Source organism: Cardiocondyla obscurior, linkage group LG03, assembly GCF_019399895.1.
Source record: "Cardiocondyla obscurior isolate alpha-2009 linkage group LG03, Cobs3.1, whole genome shotgun sequence".
NCBI lineage: Eukaryota > Metazoa > Arthropoda > Insecta > Hymenoptera > Formicidae > Cardiocondyla > Cardiocondyla obscurior.
Window position 1 is genome coordinate 9,861,124 of NC_091866.1, and position 21,085 is coordinate 9,882,208.

The 21,085-nt window shown below is 37.8% G+C and overlaps 3 protein-coding genes across 8 annotated transcripts; 2 read left to right on the forward strand and 1 right to left on the reverse strand.

Moving 5' to 3' along the window:
- The first annotated feature begins 425 nt into the window (after nucleotides 1–425).
- On the forward strand, nucleotides 426–16,237 carry LOC139101363 (serine-rich adhesin for platelets). 5 transcript variants are annotated; one of them, XM_070654444.1, is made up of 11 exons: nucleotides 426–638; nucleotides 2,419–2,557; nucleotides 3,069–3,197; nucleotides 3,307–3,473; nucleotides 3,588–3,804; nucleotides 3,890–6,673; nucleotides 6,968–7,348; nucleotides 7,552–10,107; nucleotides 10,875–10,995; nucleotides 11,174–11,598; nucleotides 11,929–16,237. In XM_070654444.1, the coding sequence occupies exons 3-11, from the start codon at nucleotides 3,071–3,073 to the stop codon at nucleotides 12,018–12,020; spliced, it is 6,870 nt and encodes a 2,289-aa protein (XP_070510545.1). In that variant the 5' UTR covers nucleotides 426–638; nucleotides 2,419–2,557; nucleotides 3,069–3,070; the 3' UTR covers nucleotides 12,021–16,237. The 5 variants fall into 5 exon arrangements, with proteins under 5 accessions (XP_070510545.1, XP_070510546.1, XP_070510547.1 ...); XM_070654445.1 differs by having other exon boundaries at nucleotides 11,948–16,237; XM_070654446.1 differs by having other exon boundaries at nucleotides 7,552–9,963.
- A 529-nt stretch (nucleotides 16,238–16,766) lies between these two features.
- L(1)g0004 (lethal (1) G0004) lies at nucleotides 16,767–18,775 on the forward strand. 2 transcript variants are annotated; one of them, XM_070654482.1, is made up of 4 exons: nucleotides 16,767–17,280; nucleotides 17,419–17,666; nucleotides 17,792–17,881; nucleotides 18,083–18,775. In XM_070654482.1, exons 2-4 carry the CDS (start codon nucleotides 17,562–17,564, stop codon nucleotides 18,611–18,613), a joined length of 726 nt encoding a protein of 241 aa, XP_070510583.1. In that variant the 5' UTR covers nucleotides 16,767–17,280; nucleotides 17,419–17,561; the 3' UTR covers nucleotides 18,614–18,775. The 2 variants fall into 2 exon arrangements, with proteins under 2 accessions (XP_070510583.1, XP_070510584.1); XM_070654483.1 differs by having other exon boundaries at nucleotides 17,427–17,666.
- A 20-nt stretch (nucleotides 18,776–18,795) lies between these two features.
- LOC139101376 (EARP-interacting protein homolog) lies at nucleotides 18,796–20,830 on the reverse strand. Its single transcript, XM_070654475.1, has 6 exons — nucleotides 20,359–20,830; nucleotides 20,058–20,283; nucleotides 19,725–19,942; nucleotides 19,390–19,571; nucleotides 19,027–19,323; nucleotides 18,796–18,958 (listed from the first exon to the last, which is right to left on the reverse strand). Exons 1-6 carry the CDS (start codon nucleotides 20,398–20,400, stop codon nucleotides 18,796–18,798), a joined length of 1,128 nt encoding a protein of 375 aa, XP_070510576.1. The 5' UTR covers nucleotides 20,401–20,830.
- Between the last annotated feature and the right edge of the window lie 255 nt (nucleotides 20,831–21,085).

Below are 21,085 nucleotides of genomic sequence, written 5' to 3' on the forward strand. Positions count from 1 at the left end.
AGCGAGATTTTTGTTGTATTTTTTTTTAATATTTTTTTTCTAATTAAACAGGCGGCTTGTAGCGATACATATTCAGTATTCAAATACATCATTCAATTTAAATTGCAACTTCTCAGCAACCTTGACGGTTCAGGCATTTGTAAGCTGTGAAGAGAATGTATCGCGTGATCGACATCGCAGTTACGCGTACAAAAAGGATAATATATAGCTAAGGGCTAGGGCATCGACGACGCCTCGTGTCTTCGAAAGTGTACGAGACTTCGGGCGTCGTTATTGGGACGCGGCGTAATTCGAGGTTAGGGAAACGTGAACGCATCGTCTGGCGTAAAACGATCGGGGGAGGGCAAGATGGCGCCCTGTGTCCGGCGATTACCCAGTGTGCTTTGCGCGATTGATTTGCGCATGCCAGTTGATCGCATTGCAAATGGCGGCACCTTGTTATTGTTCATGGCGTTTTATGACTTGTCTCTTTATATTAGCGATTATGTCGAGTTTTTTCGCGATCCCTGCCGCGCGCTGTGTGCCGAGAGTGAAGTAGAGCCCGCGCGGTGTGCTTTAGGTTAAGACCAGTGCCCGGGCGGTGTGCCACCGTGCTGCGCGGACGCGTGAAATCCCGGACAGTGTCGGAAAGAAATGGGGTAACGTTGAAATTTTCCTGCGTTCATACGGGTGCTCGGGTCGGTGCTGCGCGACGGCCCGTGCGAGGCCCGCTGGCGGCGGTCGCGTCGTCGCCTCGTCGCGAGACACCCGCGGCCTACGTCGATGGACGTGGGGCCGCGCAGACCGCGTCCGACGTCCACGTCGGCCTCGTGCGGGGGGAGAGGAGGGGAAGGAACAGCGGCGGGCAGCGGGCGCGGGAGGGCGGACGGCGGGGGGCGCCCGCGCGAAGAAAAAAATAATTCCCGACTTTTGACGGTCTATCTTGAGCATGCCTCGAGCCCACTTCACGTACACCTCCCCCGACGGACAAAATGGTGGTCCTTCTCTGCGACATCCGCGACAGCCCTGGGGAGGATTCGCCCGTATCGCGGCGAAAATCATTACGGGGCGCGTCGGGACGCGCGTCCCGCGCCGCGTAGCCGCCGGATTCCCCGTCGACGCGCCCGTCCGCGCGCGTTTACGCGCCCGGTCGTAAAAAAAAATGCGCTCTATAACCTATTTCCCGACGTCGCCGCGGGCACGGTGCCCCCCCTCCCCACCCCTCACGCGGCCGCGCTCCCGTGCACCCGGGGGGATCCCGATCGCCCCCGTTGTCCTCGCGGTCGACCGCGACGACGGCACGTCCGTTCGTTCCTCTCTCCCCCCTTCTCCCCTCTTCCTCCTACCCCCGCCGCGGAGGGGGACCGTTCCCCGCGTACGCTCGCGTACGCCCGCCGCGGACGGCGGCGGCGGAGGGCCCGCCGACGCGAAGTTGACTCCCCGCGATCGGGTCTCCCGTACCTCCCGGAAATCGTAGAAATCGCACACCAATTATAACCTAGTAACGCCTGGCGGGCCTCACTTTTTGTTTATGCGCCCTCCTCGTGTACATGTGTGTGCGCGCGGCCCATATGCGTGTGTGCGCGCGTGTACGTTACGTCTCGTGCTGTGCCGTGTGTGTTTTTGTCATTTTCTCGCCGTTCTCGCGCGACCAGCCTTCTATCGATTGTACGGCGAATAACGCGGTTTTTTTTTTCCTATCGACAGCACTCTCTCGCCCCTCGTTGTCATTAAATAATGATCTCCGCGCGATCCTCGCCCGAACGGCTTTTTTTTCTTCTCGCGCGTCCGGTTCCTCGCGCGTGGCTGCAGTCGAAATACCATCAACTGCACCATTAAAAACCGTCGCGCGAACGAGCGTGTGGGTATATGTGTATGTGATGTACACACCCGCACGGGTTAGCGTACGCGATTTGCCAAGGAATATCGTGGATAACTTTTTTCCCTCTTTTCACTTCACTTCGTTGTCATTGGTATCACATGTACCGCAGTACTGATACACAGAGATTTAAAGAAATGAAACTGGAGGGGTTTCAAGTCGTTTTGAATTTACCATCCATTTTGTACTTGATCTGTATTTATTTCTATAATTTCGTTATTTCTATAATTTCTTTATTTCTGTAATTTTTCGAGACACAGGAGCGATTCTGTCACGTCTGCCTAACTGTCGATACATGTGTACTTCAATATGATATGCATATACATATATGTTGTTAGGGGGTTACTTGTCACTGTGAGACTTTCAAATATACCTTGTATACAAATTATTGCGGTACATGTTATCAATAGCGTTTTATTTAATATGCATGCATACTGTGGAAGTAATGTAAAATACTATTAACTTATATATATACCTAACTACTGTTAAGTGACTGTTAATTTAATGACATTTGCCTACTGTGCATGGTTTAATTATCCAATCTCTAATTTGTTTGACAGTAAACAAGATTAGTGGTACTGGTGTGATTTGGGGCTGTCGGTGTACAACTGACACGCGACATCTCGTCATCACACACATATTGGAGCAATACCCCGAGGCGTTCCTACACTCTCTGGGTAGTTATGTGATTTGTGGTTGGTATGTATTTTTTATTTATATAAATAAAAATATAAATGCTTGTTTAAAATCTTAAATTTCCAAAAGTTCTTCAATTTTGACACAACAATGCATTTGAATACGCGTGTGTTTTAATATACCTATTATATAGATGTCACACCTAGAGCCACGTGTGGCGGAGTGTACTGCTCGGAGTTTACAGCTAGTATTATATAAATATTGCATTTTTTAAACTTATGATTATTCTCTCTGATATTACATTAAGATAATTATCAGGATTAAATTGAGTCTTATTTTATTGAATAATTATAAAATGCATGAATGTGTGTATATTAAATGTTCAATAGTTGTCTCTGAAATATTCGAGAATGTATTTTTTTTTGTTTTTTTAATAAGATTTTTATCAGGTTCTTACTGTTATTAAAAAATTTTAACAGTTTTTTCTTTTATATAATTCTGTTTTTAGGCTTATTAAAATTAAATTTTTTGTTACTGTTAATTTATATAATAATGTTAATAATGAATTTTACAGTCATGGCGGCAGATAGTGATGGTGATCTGATCGAGACGGTGGTAACCTGTGAGGGTGACCTCGGAGATCCAGAATTTCCTCGAAAGTTTGAAATTATCGTTGACCATCTCAATACTTTGCTTTGCAAAGGTAAAACGAGTGAATTTTTTTTTACATAATATTACTTATGGTATTAAATATTTTTGTATAAATATATAATAAAATAATTTTTAATAATCAAATAATTCATAATCTACAGAAAAAGGAGATGGTCTGAGGGTAAATAAGATAGAACCATGGAATTCTGTCAGAGTAACATTTTCGATACCCAGAGAAGCTGCTTTGCGGCTTCGAGAGTTAGCAGCTCAGGGTTCTCCAACACTTACACAACTTGGCATACTCTCAGTACAAGTCGAAGGAGATCAGGTAATTTATTATCTAAATTTTTACAGACACATTATTATCTCGATAATATTATCTTTAAAAAAAATTTTGTGGAAAATAAAATAATAATGATAACATTGTTTTTTTTTTTTAAAGGTAATATCTTTGAGGATAGCCAGTCGCTTCGGTGGAGACGCGCAAGAAATTGTGCTGCATTCTGGAACTACGCAAGATGGCGGAGCAAAATCACAAGGAGATGCTACTAGTAATACAGCTACTGTCGACAGCAATCCTTCGACAGCTTTGCCTGGTCCCAGTAATGCGACCAGCATTTCGTCGACGCTACATAATGTTGCTCAGATGATAGCAGCTGGTAAGTTTCTATGGATTATAAAAAGAATTTGTTGAAATAAAAAATAACGAATTAAATTATTATATCGATTTTTCTATTGTTTTAGGAGCATCGTCAGAGAAAGCTCCTCAGTTTCGTTCTCCGAATGTAGTCGCTCCCACCGACTGTGATCCTATTCCACCGTTTCTCGCGAAATCGGCACAGTCCACGTCAGCGGGGAATGCTGGCGTTTCTGGAAATCAACAAGTAATTAATCCCAGTGCATCGCCCAGGAACAACTACAATGGTCCTTTCCCATTTGCCAGTATGACGCACGCTGCCCAAGCAATACATAGTCGCGAATCGCAATCTACAACAATCAAGAATACAATGCAGTTTAAGCACCATGCGCAACCGCCGCCACCATATCCGTCTCAAGAAAATTTGGCGACAGTTACAGCACTGACGACCGGTCACACTACAACGCAACCGGTTGTTACCGTTGGACAATTAGCAAATCAGTACAAGCCCACGACGATTGCTACAACATCTAGTCTGTCACCAAACAACAGTACTAATTTGGCAGGGAGTTCAAACAGTAGCGGAAATCAAGTCGCTCTGTCCAGTCCGTTGCTTGTAAATCTTTTACAAAACGATGCCGGTTCGCACGCGAATAACGTTATACCTGGTCAGAAGATGTTACCGCCAGCTGTTATCGATAATCCTGGACTTACAAATCGAATGAGATCTACTAAGAAACCTACGGTTAGAAGGAAAGATCTCCCGTCGCCCAGCGAATCGCCACCAAATTTAGATACCTTGAGAAACGAAGACGTGGCTGCAGGAACAGCGACAACGTCAGTTATTTCTGACTTGCCGCAGACTTCTACGCCTTCGGCGTTTGCGACTGTCAACGTTAATCAACCGTCTACACTTCCACCACAGCAACATAGCGTGGTTAATGTGACCGGTGCTGGTGCTGGGCAAAATATAATGCCATCACAAGCAGTGCCTCAAGTGCCGGCTGGTAGTCAGATTCAATCGCAACAAGCGACAGTTTTACACAACCAAGTACAAACGCAGCAAAAGTTTCCCGTTAGGCAAGATTTGGCTCATAGAACCTCACAAGTTCAATTGCAGAATCAACTCTCCGCCAGGCATCCAGTGAATGGACAGCAAATTAGAACGACGATACAACAACGGCAATTATTAATGCAACAACAACTTCTTACGCAGCCGCAACAAATAAATCAACAACAAATTGTTTCGCAAGTCCCGATGGCGCAATCGACTCTGCTCCAACAGCAAAATACTAACTCACCTTTGCAAACTGGGTCCATTGTCAATCAGTCGTTATTGCAGCAACAACAAATTCAACAACAATTGATACAATATCCGACGGTAGGCTTAAATGTCCCGCAACAACGGCTAGGTTACTTAAACAGTCAACGTCAGCAAACTCCGCCGCCTTATCCACGACAACCCGTACCGCAGCAGACGCATTTAAGTCAGCAGAATCAGTCTCTCAATGTACAACAACAGCTTCATCATAATCAGGTGAAAAATATTAATGCAGACACCAACGCGACTACTGATTTTCGTTACGGGCAAAGTCAGAATATTCTTAGCAGAAATTATCAGTCTCCTGCAACGAGCAATGCTAATGGGACCACGTGGAACGCACAAAGCAATTCTATTCCACAAGGTGCTCAAGTTAACACCACACGTCTGACAGTCTCGAATCAGGTTTCAGGTGCCTTTCCTCAATGTGGCTCTCGTATAAATAATTCTACTACTAGCATTGCTCCGTCTGTCAACAAGACGGAGACCTCCGAGTCTCCGAAACTGGAAGAGGAAGCCCCGGAGCCGGAACCGGAACCAGAATACACCTCGACCGGGAAGATACGACAGTTTCTCATAAATCCTTTGACAGGACACTTAGAGCCAATGCCCAGTGAAAGTTCAGATTCAGAGCCCGAGAGTGCAGTGGATAATCAGGACGATTTCTTTTCCTTTCCGTCTCCGTCGAACGATAGATCGAACTCGATATTCTCCGATGACGACGCGGACAGCAATTTTTCAAGAAGAAACGATACGACGACGAACACGGATCAGTCCGATTCCGAGACAACAGCGAAATCAACGGCAAGCGAAGGAAGTTTAAAACACAGCAGAATAAAGTCCAGTAGGGAAGCCGCGCATAGCCCGATGCCGGGAGAGAAAATCAAACTAAGATTGAAATTGGAAAAATCGGAGCCGGTTACACCGGCTTATAAAGTTGACGTTTCTTTCGTGAATACGCCGCCCATGCGGAAAGCCGATAAGTCCGTGAATAAAATGTTTGCTGGTGGTGTTCCAAGTACGGGAACCGGTGACGAACCGCTGCGAGTGCCTCCGTTACACATTTCTTTAAGAGGACGTAACGCTTCAGTAGTACAAAGAGAAAAAGTTAAGAAGTCTCTAAAAGAGAGCGAGGGTGATGCAATTAAGAGAAGAGGTAAATTGAAAAAGATGAAGGAATGCATCGATGGAAACAAGTTGCTGCAGAAAAAATCATTGAATATGATTATAGGCACTTCGTCTGCATCGAAATTACCTTTATCTACTTCCACAATAAATGCCATTTGTAAAGTCGGTAATAACATATTACAAACCGCTACAGCCAAATCTAATGCCTTAAAACAAGAACTACCGGTGGATGCTGTACGATTACAATCTGGTACCACTACTAAGCCAAGTTCGAGTAAAAACAGCGACATGGACGATATGCCGTTGAATAGTAGAATACCGTCTCCTTCGAAGCATAAAACTGCGATCGCGAATCAATCTTTAAATACTCCACAACCTTTAACGAAGACTCAAGTGGATCTCGATGCACAGAACCATATGCAAGAACATAAAATAGGAGGAGGTAAAATATTCTGTTTAATTTATTTAATAAATTACACAATTATTATATTTATACACGGTGTCTAAAATTAAATGTAAAATCTTAAAACCGTGAGTACGGAATTAAATCCACAGTTTTACGATTTAACATTTTATTTCGGATACCCTGTATATTAATATTTATACAGGGTGTCCAAAATAAAATGTCAAATCGTAAAATCGTGAGTACGGAATTAAATCCACAGTTTTACGATTTAACATTTTATTTCGGATACTCTATATATTAATATATTAATATATAATTATATTATTATAGGTAAAACAAAAAGAAGGGATTCTAAGAAAAAAACAGAATCGGGAGATGGTTTACATCGGGAACAAAATCTGCTATCGGGAGGTCGAATTTTAGATAATCAAGCGAAATGGAGAAAGCTTGGTTACAAGGGCGATATAACTCACACAATAAGAAAACCGGATTCACTTTTAACCGGAGGTGACTTTAGTACAATCAAGAAAGTAGGCGAGATACGAAGAACAAGCGATAGCGACATTAACAAATCGGCTATTGAAAAAAGTAATTCATTGAGCAGTGTTGCCTCCAAATTAACGGAACTTAATGGCGTGAAGAAAGATTTGATAACTCAAGAAAAGAGACGACGGTTAAGCTTGATGGATGAAAAAGATCTGCATTTAGGAGGTAAATATTAATTCTTATAATTTTATTACATTCAGATATTTATTTTAAATTATGTGTGATTAAATTTGATATCTTTAAGTAATTTTATAATACACATATACGTGAAAAAAATTGTAATAACTTTTATATTAATATTTTAATAATGTTAATTTAATTATTTTTGTAAAATCACATTCTAAAAAATTATTTTTTATTTATTACAGAATCTCCAAATACAGAAGTTACACATTTTAATAGTCAAAAGGCTTCTGAAAGTTCTGCAAATACGGTACCAAGTATAAAAGCAAACGCCAGTCTACCCTTCGAGAGTGATTCTGGATTAAAATCGACAAATTCATCGGTGCAACAGGGCGACACTCGGAATCCATCAAACAATCCTGAGACTAAAATACCTGTGCATGTGGAGACTACGACGAAAAATTCTCAGCCACCCATGGCCAGGATACTCTCTGTGAAAAGCAAATCCGATATGGAGAACTATATTGCCACTGTCAAAAGTCAAAATATAAGTCAGAAGCTAAAAAATCATATGATTGCTAAGACTGAGGCAAATTCCATTATAAACAGGCACAACAAGACAGTCGAGCAGTTGAATTTTACTCACAAGAAGATTATTCAAAATCATGTCAAGCAAGTCGACAAGCCAGTGGTGGAGAACAAACTCGACAACGCGTCGCAAAGGATCAGCCTGTTGAAAACTACGCCGAGTTCGGTAATCAGCAACTCAGTAGATCAAGTCCCCAGATCGCAGAATATTGACGTACCTGCGAACAAGCCGACCTTGCCCGTTGGCGAGATAAACGTGACCGAGGCAAAGGTTAAGCAAAAGTTGCTTGAAAATACAGCAGTGCCGATTGGGATAGGCGTCGACGCGAATATCGAGAGAGTCGGTAGCGGTGGTGGTGGCGAGGATTCGGGCATCGAGTCGATGGACGCGCTTTCGGAAAAATCACCAAACCAGGGGGAGTCTCCTTTACACAGGCCAGCATCGGCAACCGAATCAGTGACGCAAAGCGGCGCTAAGAATGTAATACAGGGGGAACCCTCTTTATCAACCACCAATAAGAACGTGCCTTCCTCAACTAGTAGTAGTGATATGTGTTCAAATTCCCATTCGGAACTTCTTAAGTCCAGTGGCCCACAAAGATTAAGTCCTGTGTCTGTAACGAATTATTTTGAGAATCAGTTAAATCGCAATATATCAAACTCCAGTGAACATGACGCGAAGAATGTGTCTAACGAGAAATCGTCGACAGTTCCAAGAACTGGTGGTGGACATAGTGATTTGATTGGTAGTTTAGACACAGCGAATAATGACAAAAATATGCCGAGTCCTTTAGTGACGGGCACAGTGACTGTTGTGACAGCGTCTATAACCAGCAGTATAAATAGTGATAATAACTTATTACAATGTGCACATCAGCAGGCAAAAGACTTCTCTGATAAAGACAGTTCTAGCATTAAATTAGAGAGTACTGTTAACCAAAATGATCAGGGTAAGACAAACTCTAAGCACGAGGAGTCGAAAGCTGTGGAAAGCGTATCCGAGGACACCACGAAAGCGGTTGTAGAAAGTAACAGTGCAATTAGATTAAGCGATGAACCTCACGGACAGAATAATAATATTAACAATAATAATAATAATAATGGTGTGCCTATAATACAAAATCACGTTGCTTATAATAAAGTTGAAACTGTAAAGCTCGATAGTGCGGTCGCGAACAATGCTAATACGGCGACAGATAATTCTTGCTCGAACGGTGAGAGTTGCAATTCAGAAATCAAAGTAGAATCTAAAATTAACGTAAAAGTGGACGATACGAGGCAAATAGATCGATTTGAAGTTTCAAAAAACAGTAATGTTCCACTCAACACAACGTCGGTTAAAGTAGAAACGTGCACTGAACAGAACCAGAAGTATAATGTACAAAGCCACCAGCCGATTATGCTCAAAGAGCCCTCTGTAAATCTTCAAAAAGTGACGGACGAGTTGGTTAAAAAAATGGTTAACGATACGAGCGATCTGAATGCGGGTATCCAGTCACCCATTGGCGAAGATCCGCAACCCGTGAGAACGACGCCAGCCTTGTACACGTATTCCAATACCGTGCTGCAGCGAGACGAAACTCCGAGTCCGGCGGCGCAGAATCCTGAAGTGGACTCCAGTGACGTAGAGCATCTAAAGCGTAAACGCAGAAGAAAGCAGGAGCTCGAGGGTCGACAAGACGTCATATGTATAGAAGATAACGACGACGGACACTTTGTGGAGAGACTTAACTCCAACAGCTCGGAAGAGTATGTTAAAAGGCCGCCGAAATCGTTGCTGGAGCAGCTGTTGATCGATATCCCGAACGACAACAACGAGAAAAGATCGCTGAGAACGAGATCGCAGAAGTTGAACAGTCCGGATATCTCCAAGACACCGAAGAGCAGCCCTCACGGTCCTAACAAGTTAGAGGAACGCCGTAGTATATCGCCCTACGCAAAAGCAAGTCCAAAACTGACAGTGTCAAAGCTGTCTCCTAATGCGACAATAAAAATAGGGAAACGGAAAAGGCAAGAGAGTGAGAGTTCCGTTGCATCGAGCACAGCCGACGATCCACAGCCGAGACCAGGTAAACGGAAATGCTCAGAGAATGCTGCAGAACTTATTAAAGCTTGCATGGGTGTAGAAGAGACTGGTTCTATAAAGAAACAAGTACCTGGCAAGGAAGATCAATCAAAGAAGGGGTTCAACATATTGGCAAAAGCTAAGAAAGGTGTTTATTTCATGCTATAATATTTCTCTGTGTGTAGTTGAGTCTTTTTTTTTTTACATTTTATATTTAATATATTTCTTTTTTATTTAATATTTTATTCTACGTATACAGGCTGTTTAGCTATTTAGCGCATCAAATATTAATAGCAGATTTTTTTTTTTTTTTTTTTTATAAATTTTAAATTGCATGAAAATTCTTTTTATAGCCAAAATTTTATGAATGACTTAATTTTCTGAAATTTTAAATATTATAACTATCTTTTTATATGTGTGTATGCATCGTATATGTGTGTGTTCTCCGATCAAAAAATATAAATGTATATCGTAATATAATTATTGTAAAGAACGATAGTCCTTCATCAAATTTTGCTAAGGAAATGCCGAAATCATTAAGGAAATTCTCATTATCAGCTAATGCGGTAGGTGGACATCCTGTATATATTATAGATTTTGTATTGTAGCAAATTTAAAAGACTGCCAAAAACAGAGCTGTAAATTACGGGACACCGAAGATTTTTTATTATCAAGAATCAATCGTAATTGCAAAAATACAAGCTTATTATAATAGCCGTTCACTGTGGAAATGTAGCAATTTAAATTACTAAAATTGCCGAAAAATAATGTAAATACTCGAATACTCACACAGGTATCTCTCAATCTCACTCTAGCGTGCCTCTAACTCTAAATTCACCTGTCTCTCACAGATTCATCTGATTTACGATATCTGAGCCAGACTTATATATGACATAAGCGTTTTTATATTTTTAGGTCCCATTGTGGTAGAAGTAGATTCGTCTGATGACGAACCATTGATTGAGTCTGTAGGAAAAGCAAGAGTACGATTGTCAGATGAAACATCCGCTGCTTCCCCAAAGCCCAAAGATCAAAAGTAAGCAACACAGAACGCATTCTTTTAACGGTGGCCAGAAAAATAAAAAGAAAAACTAATCTCAGAGATTTGAGAGTTCCGCTACGTAAGATAAGCTTTTGTTTTAAAAGTGAATTTTAAGCACAGCTGTTTCTGGCAGTCAAATTAATTCCAGTAATATATCAAATTTCAATGCCAGTAATAGAGTGCAAAGAGAGAGCCGTTTGTTAACCACCAAGCAACCGAATACGGCAACTGTGATGACATCGACGACGACGGTGACCACGACGGCGATGACGACGACTGCGACAGTAACGGCAACGGTCACGACGACGTCCACGGTAACGACGATGACAACGTTGACGACGGTGACAACAGTCACTACCGCGACGACGACCCCGGCGCCGGTGGCAACGATGGCATCTACAGCGGCGGCAGTTACTGTTGGGAAGGAGAGATTAAGAGGCACTTCCGTATCCAGCAACGAGTCTGTGGGCGAAGTAACAACAAGAAGGTCTGTACGGCAGAATACAGCTTCACCTCTAGCTACACCGGCAGGCAACACTAGGGGCGCATCCAAATCCTCGGACGACATAAACAGAAGGAAAACTCGTAGTGGTGCTGGTACGTAATTAACTTACTCTTTAGAATGCTTCGTCTAAAGGGTATACGACTGCACTTAATTTTTAAACTTACAACTATGAACTTTATTGTCGATAAGCATGTTGATTACTTCTAGTATTATTGTTAATACGTAAGGTATGTTTTTTACTCAAACTTGCAATTTCTATTCTATTGCGCCACTTTTTGTTTCTTTTTTTTTTTTTTTTTTTCCAAGTTTTTGGGCATGCCATGTCAATTATAGTGAAAGTCCACATAAGTATTAACGAGAGACATAGATGTTTTAGTGTTGTATGTTTTACATACTATTTTAATTGAGAACACCTCGTACAGCGGGAAAACATTGTTTTAGTAACGGCGGAGACGGCGGAGCAAGCGAAACGGAGGCGAATATCCCGAGAAAACAAATGACCTTCGGGAAGTGACCTTGACAGTGATTAGCTACCGCTCGTCAAGGCCTACCTGTCTGATTGTAGATCCGACATAAACGGGTATTTGATCGCCGTGTGGCTGGATCCCACCTGGTGAAACTGTATGCGTCAAACTAGCGCACAACGTTGCTGTATATGTATCGGGAGTATTGTACTAAAAAGAAGTGCTGGACGGTGCGAAAATATGTCGTGCTGTAAAATATTTGTTGGTCGATATTAAATTAGTCGTGTATAAAAAGTTATATATCCGCGGGTTTCTGTTTATTCTGTTTTTTTTTTTTTCTCTCTATCATTTGTTTTTATTTCGTCAAAGTATAGACTATTATGAGTTATATTGTTGCAAGTTTAGAAAAAAGTATCGTTCGATAAAAATTTCGTGCACCAAGTTCCATCCATTATTTGTTACAAATATCTTAAATGTTTAAAAGTCGCGTGTGTAAAAAAAAAAAAAAAAGTGAAAGCAATCTGCTTAAGCCACCTTATTCACCGTCTAGCGTTCTCATTTTATGCTGTACTCCTGTAAACAGCAAAGTTTAGTTACTCAGATATGATTTGCTCAAATGCATCGCACTACGATCTAAGTAACTGAACTATTCAAAACTGCCGAGATATTGTATGTAACTTTCTTTTACCAGTCAAATGTTCATTCTATCGACAAGTACTAAATTTCATTCTTCGATGTGCAATTTTCTAACGTTATTAGATGTAAAAAGAAAGGAAAGCTAGCTTTATAGAAATTTAAGAACGTTTATGGAAGCCCAAATTATATTTATGTTTCGGAGATCATCTTCTTTCATACAATTTCTTTCGTTCATTGTATCAGTACAAAGTAATAACGGTAAAAGAAAGTCCAAATTTTTAAGGCATTAAAAACATGAATCCGATTGTACTGCCGTAAGTAAAATACATATTTACCGTGGACAAATTTATTAACTGGTGGAGCTTAGAATGCTACTCGGACGACTTTGCTGATAGACTCTGTTTAGACAATGTCTCTGTGTATACTTGTTTATTTATTGTGTGTCATCTCTATTTGTTATAAAAGTTTTTTGTACATACATATAGGCAAAGTGCACAGTAATGGTATATGAATTTTTCGCACGAATTAGTTTTTGCCATATACTGTAAGCTCCACGCTAAGACACAAAGCAGTAACGCTTTCGTACTTATCTACGCGAAAAATGAAATGTTTTTTAGACGTTGGTCTGATACTCTGATAATTATGCCGCAATTACATCTTAAATATTGAAAATAATAAATTTATATAATAATGTATAAGAATAATGACAAAAACGTGAAAGCTGCTTTTTTCACATTTGTAATTGTATTACAGAGATGAATGTATACTTTAATCAATAATTTAGTGATTAAGTTCATAATTACATTATTGTAATAGTTTTGTTTCTCAATCTTAGCAAACATAGTCTTTCAGTAAGTGGTTCGTCTTGAGTTATATATATTGCAAAAGCCGGGATGTAGAACTTTTGAGAAAAAAAAAAAGAAAAAAAATGGGGAAAATTTATTTTATTTATAAAACATAAATACAGTGAACGTTGGAAGACATACATGAATATGTGAAGATGATAAGAATAATTATTATAAGAAAACTAATTAATACAAAAAAAATGTTAATTTGATATAGGTAATATATGAATGAATATATTTTGTAAATAATTTCTTGTAAAGATGGACAAAAGCACTACTCGTTGTACATATAGGAACTGTTTAAATTTTTATTAACTTAGTAATAATTCAAACGTGCAAGAAGTCGTAATTGTCATTATTATTAATTATTCTCTCGCGTTTATGTAATTAAGATACTAACTCTTCTTATACAAATTTAAAACCACATTGAATTATATGTGCATACGTATATACAAATGTAAATCTATGTATGTGATTTATATCGATTATTGTTTTCGTGAACAGATAATCTAGTTTTATATTGTATAAATATAACTTATATACACAGTTGAGAATCTTTAAAGTTCTCTCTTTCTCTCTCTCTCTCTTTCTCTCTCTCTAGCTAAGCCTGCAGTAGTCATCACGTAGCACCGTTCAATTTTTCATAAAAACGTGCATTTCTTATCCAGAGTATCGATAGCAAACATCTTTTTCACACGACAAATCAAATTTAGGATATCATTTAGCAAATAATATTTCATAAATTTTAAACAATTATATATACGTTAATAATTTGTCAATAATCCATTATTTATCTTAGCTATGTTCCTATAAATGTCTTAATTTTTCGCAGATGTTATATGTATGTTAAATGCTCTATAGACAACTTTCTGTGACACATCAATATAATTAAGTTTTTAGGAGATTTGTCTGTAATTGTGAATTATAATGTGTATAGACCGTTAAAAAATGTGTATTAAAATATAATTCATAATCTTGTTTTTAAACATAGATGATTTTGTATAAATCTCCGAATTCTCGTCACAGACCAAGTAAACATTTATTACACGATACAAGAAAGATTGTCGTAACGATTGTTACAAGTATAGAATGTACAAAGTACGATAAGCGCGATATGCTCAACTACATAGAGTGTGCATAACAAGAAATTTTTCCAATACATTTCCCAAAGGCTCGATGGCTACCAGGCGACTCTTTAATAGAAATGCTTTTCTCAATGCTAAGATTAGATACTGAATTTAATAATATTTAAAATAGGAAAGAATTTCACCGATCTATACCCAAATCATTAAGAGAGACAGAGACTGCTTCTTGGGTTGTAGCTTCGTTGGATTTGTTCCTATTTTCAATATCGATTTAAATTATTTAGTTAGAATATTGCTTGTTTATTAGAATTTATTTCTACTGTATTAGAAACAGAAAACATATACATGTATACACTGGGTCATATATTGTATATAATGCTTATTTTACTCGGATGGGAAATTATACAACCTGATTGTACATATAAAAATATGAAAAAAAAAAAAAATGGGTACAGGAATCGCGCGTTTGATTTCATCCGTGTCCTATGATACAAATAGGAACGAGTGTAATATACATATTAATTTAATTGCAAAATATGCAAAAATATAATTAAAGGATTGTAATTTCGATGTAAAATATATTCACTTTCGCATTAGATAGATAGGCTAGGCATTATTATGTTACAATTTTATCATTGAATATTACATTTATATATGATTGTATAGAATATAAACGAGAATAAGTCCTTTTGTGTAAATACAAATACCTTAAGTATATAAGCGGACATTTTAGCGCGCTCGCATAATTAAGGAGCTTCTAAAGTATCTCTGCCGTGTAATCGCATATGTATGCGTGTAATGTAAAATGGGAGCTGGTAAATAATGCGCCAAAGATCGAATGCCGGAGTATAACGGCGGCAAAGCAAACTGTCGGCAACAGCCGTCGACAATTTGCAAGATGCGGGTGTACATGTGAGAAGCTCAATAAATAATCGGTGTTGATATTTCTGTGGTTCGTATAAATGGTGTAAAGTCTACATTGCTACCATCACTTCACGCGCAATCTACAATAATTATTCTGATAACAAATGATCTTTATAATAATATTTATAGTCACACGCCTGGCGAGCTCCTTAATTTTGTAGGCACAACCGCAAAAAAAAAAAAAAAATTATTATATTATGTATATGGACGTGAGTTTTAAGACCATCAGATTGGGCATGTGGTTTGATGACTTTAAAACAGCTGCTATATGCAAAACATTTGTATTTTTAGTATTTGGTTATACGACATATAAATAGCAGTAAAGAAGAAGAAGTAAACGATTGATGATAATCCAAGTACATATATATATATATTATATATATACGTGAATATATATATATATATATTAACATAATATATACATTTCTCATGTATATATATATATATATATATATATATATATATATATATATATATATATGCATATATATATTATATATATACATGAAATAAAAAATTAGATACCATATTATATTTGTAGAAACGATTGAGCACGTGAGAGATATCGCGCTATGATTATATGGAGAAAATATTACAATTATATTATTACCTATTATTACACAAAGTGAATATACAACATAGTAATTTGCTAATTGTATCTTTTAATAATTATTGTAGACACATTGATGAAAAAGGTTTTTTTCTTGTTATTAATTATTAATTACCATAGACTTATAAGACAATGAAAAATGTGTTATAAAAAAAAAACACGATGCATTTGCTTGTTTTGTATTACATTTTACCCATTTTCATCGTGCGTCACATCGTATTTTAATAGTTTGATGCGAATAGAGAATTCACGTGTGATTTCACGTTTATTATTTTTATCTTACCAAGCGCATCAGATTTCTTAATGCAGCTATTTGTTTCATTGACATTTCCAGGAAAGTTCCATCGCAAGACATTTTTGTTCTTTTTTTTTGTATAAAAAATTATCGGCACAATCACGATCCACCGCTACCTTTTGCATCGTTATTTATCGTTTGTTAAAATTATATATTAATCGATATAATATAGTACAAGGACTACATGTTTACTTTTGCAACATATAAAAAAATATGTATGGATGATATAATCTTGTTCTCTAAACTTTTTCTAGACTTTTGTAACTGCGTCTCGTGTGTATTTTTTTTTTTTAATATTTTTTTTACGATTAAACAATCGAAATAGAACAATTAAGCCTGTAGACTTCCAGACAAGCCTCGTGAAAATTATTTACGCTGATGACGAACATGCAAATTCGTTGACCCTTTGGATCAGAGATTATCGAGAATCAATGAACTCAATTTCCATTTTGCAAGTCGATTAAAACGGGCAATTATTCGCATAATGCATCTATCGGCTTGGTCAAATCTGGAAGTTAGGTAACACGCGTGTTTCAAAAGTGACGATCGGAAGAAGAGAAGCTCTTCTTACGTGAATAAGTGTTACAATTAGCTCTGTTATTATTGCGTATTATTATCGATTATTGTACGACTCTACAACGAAAGTTCGTTCCTGCTGGAACTTTCAAGCATGTCAGCTGAGCGAAGATGACTTGTTTTTTTTTATAGCGGCGTAAAATGCGGACGCAATAAAACCGCGTTGCGAGGCGAGTTTTTTTAAAGAGAATAAAGCTGAAAGGGGAAAGAATAAAAGGACACCGCGTGATAACGAGGTTGTGCTATAGCTTTTATAGCTCTTATCTCGTTATCTTGTGAAAATATGCTCGATTGCGATTGGCCGATATACTTACGTTGCGGTAATTAGTTTGTGTTAATGTAAGTATATTTAAATTCGAGGCAACTTGTTTGTTATATTTCTTTTTAGTTTCAAAAGCTACAAAAAGATAATAGATAAGTTGAACTGGGATTGGAATAATCGCAGCTAAACACTTGTTCATATGCACTAACCTTTAGTATTTCAGGTTAGGAGCAGGTCAGACGAAAAAAAAAAGCCATCTCGTTGTGATTATTCGTCCACGTGTGAGCCACGAGCTTAGAAAGGACAGGTATTTCTCGTGAAATATTGTGGTATTAAAAAGAAAAAAAGGAAGTGATTAATGCAAAAAATGAGCACCGCAGATCGAGAACAGCCTCAACGGAAAAATGAAAATGAAAAAACGTCTAGTAAACGTTCAAGAGATGCCGATGACGATCGCATGGAGGTATTACCAGTGTTCTAAAACGGAATAATTGAAAAATAATTATATTTTGTAGAAGAAATCCAGTGTCTTTCATAATTTACTTTTTTATTTATTATACGAGAACTAATAAAGGTTTCCTTCTTTAGGTGGAAACAATCAATGGAATTCAGGGAAAAGTAAAGCAGCATGTAGCTAAAAAGAAAGTTAAGAATGTACAAGGTGGAGAACAAAGGAAGGTAATAACACATGGAATAATATGATATAAAAATATATGTAAACTTTTATTTAATATTTTATATTTAGTTAATTTAATTATATTTAATTATATTTAATTGTTAATAATTATTAATAAATTATTAATAAATAAAAATAATATTTAATTATATTTAATTAAATAACATATTTAATATTTTAAACGCGAATGATTTTTGTTGTAGATATCGGTGCCAGCGCATAGATATTCACCTTTAAAAGAAAATTGGTTAAAAATATTTACGCCGATTACCGAGCATTTAAAACTACAAATACGTTTTAATCTGAAGAGCCGAAATGTTGAAATTAGAACGGCACCGGAGACACCGGATATTTCGTATCTTCAAAAAGCAGCAGATTTCGTGAAGGCGTTTATTTGTGGATTCGAGATAGAAGACGCTTTGGCGCTGTTACGTCTGGACGATCTGTTTGTGGAATCTTTCGAGATACAAGACGTCAGACAGCAGATAAAAGGGGACCATCAGTCTCGGGCAATTGGAAGACTAGCAGGCAAGGGTGGAAGGACGAAATTCACTATTGAGAACGTAACGAAAACCAGAATTGTACTTGCCGACAGCAAGATACACATACTCGGCTCTTTTCAGAATATACAATTAGCTCGCAGAGCGATATGCAACTTAATTTTAGGCAGTCCGCCTTCTAAGGTTTATGGACAATTGAGGAACATAGCTAGTAAAATTACAGAACAGTTTTAACATGCAATAATTTTATTTATATCATATACACGTGTAAATATACATTCTCCCGTGAGTTACAACAGTTACTTTATACTTGGTAATATGTACACTTATGTACAATGTACGTTTTTATTGTACATAATATTTCGCGTAGGTATAAAATTAAATTTATAATGTCTTATTTCTTACCTAATATATATTTACAGAAGAATTTGATATTTATATTTACGCGGCACTTTATTCAAAACTAATCTTCCGTCGTAACTGAGAGACGCGAATGTCCAAGGATCGGCAGACGACCATTCGACTGCATAGACACTGTCTTCGTGTTCTTCATACCTTCCGACCAAACCATCCTCCAATCTAAAAAATTGTAATTGCAATTTCCTGTTTTATGTTAATTGTTTCAAACTTTTACTTGACGTACTTACTTTTTTTTCCCACAAGATTCTTCATTCTGTGAAGTCTCGTCTTCGGCTGATACCATATGTCCGAATGGTTCAGACGATATGGACGCTATACTGCATAATATTACTCTGGAATCGCTGCTGGAAGTTAAAACAAGCTGATCGTGAAAACGATTAATTCTTATGTTCCACACCCAATGTGAATGTTCCATACGCGACAACACGGGTTCTGTTGGGTGTCTAATATCCCAGAATTTCATGTATCCATCGTCACCACAAGTAGATAAAAAGTACTGACGATTTGCATTGAAATCTAAATCCCTGAGAAATAAATTACGCGAAGTGATGAATTTAACTCCATTAAAAATTAATTTATATTATTTCTACCTGATGATCTGCGAATGGGCAGGTGATATAGACCAAGCAGCATTAGTTGGATTTCTAAAATCCCACCCGCGAACGTTGTTATCATTCAAAGTAACAAATTGATTGGCACCGTTGTGCGGATTCCATTTGCCGTTCGTAAATCGTGGCTGACCTTTACCTGCTAAAGTGCCCGAAACTACAACCTGAATAGTATTAAAAAAAAAAAGAAAATTATTGAAAAGTCTTAAAAATTAAATCTTAAAAATAAAAATAAAATTAAAAAAATAAAAATTATTTAATCACAATATTCTTTAATGAAGAATTCTTGATTATACATAATACCTGAAGAATAATACCTGTGGACTTTCAGTCAGATCCCATAAAACAAAATTGTTATCAACTACTGACACAACTTTTTTGCTGTCCATGGGGTGATAGGCAATAGTTTTAAGATCCATGCCATATGGAGTTGTATCAATTTCAGCTAATTTATTGAGTTGCAAGATATCATTAGTATACTCTTTTATTTCGGGAAATCTCCAGACAGCTCCTTTCATTTGACAGGTACCTTCATCTAAAAAAATTAAGATTTCTTTGAACTATTACAGAATATTTCTTGTGCCACATAAGTATTGATAAAAACTAATAAATTTAAGATATAAAAAGAAATGTACAACAGACTTATTTACCGCTTAAGCTGTTATAACACGTGATAAATATATTAGGTTCAGTCGGCGAAGCTTGTAAGGACCAAATTTCTCCTACTGGATGTTGAAACACCTGTGTTTTTAAATTTCCAATTTCCTCATTAAGCTCCACTAAGTGCACCTGGTTATTGTTAAATTTTAAGGACTGCGTTCCTACTAAAAATCTCACGATATCTGTTTCGGCTGTTTGAGCCGACAGTGCTCTCGTCTAGAATACAAAGTAGCATTACATTAAATTTCTTAATTAATTAAAAATTAACTTATAATAGATCAAGGCTCGTACTTGAAACTCGAGTCCATATATGAGAGGAATATCATTTTCCATTTTTCAGCTTTTACCAAAAACGTATAATATTTATCAAAGCTTGCCGCAAAGTACGATTGTCAGATATAATTAAATACACGATTGTCAAAAGTGCATGGTAAACAATAGGATTGACAGCTTGATAACAGGAACGATATTCGTGCTCACGTTGAAGTTGGCGACCACACGACATGTGTTCGAATATAACATAGAAAGGAAACTACTAATAAAACCGGTATTCATGGATGCCGACCTAAGTTTCGCTCCTTTTTCTAAATAAAATTTTGTTTAATTTTTAGCAAAATTGTGATCCGACAAATGTGATTCCGCATCGATTAAAATTAATTAAAAATAAAAATTTCACTTTTCCAGCTATCTCGACGGTCAAATTTATTTGCATAAAAAGTACTGTTTAACAAATGTTGTAATTAATCTAACAACAAATGATTATGAAGTTGTCCGGCTAACTTTATTGAGGTAGCGCTGAGTGGAAGTGCGAGACATATCGCAAGATGGAACTTGGCGCTCATCGGCGACGGTCGATCGAGCTTGAAGATAAAAGGATTTATTATCCAAATGGCGATTAATTTTTTAGATGCGCGCGCACGAGATGATCCACCATCTTGGGTAGCTCACGCGTACTCGTGTGTGCGCGTATTTTGGCGGTTTACCAGTTGCACGCGGCACGCGTACCACGCGCGCGGTG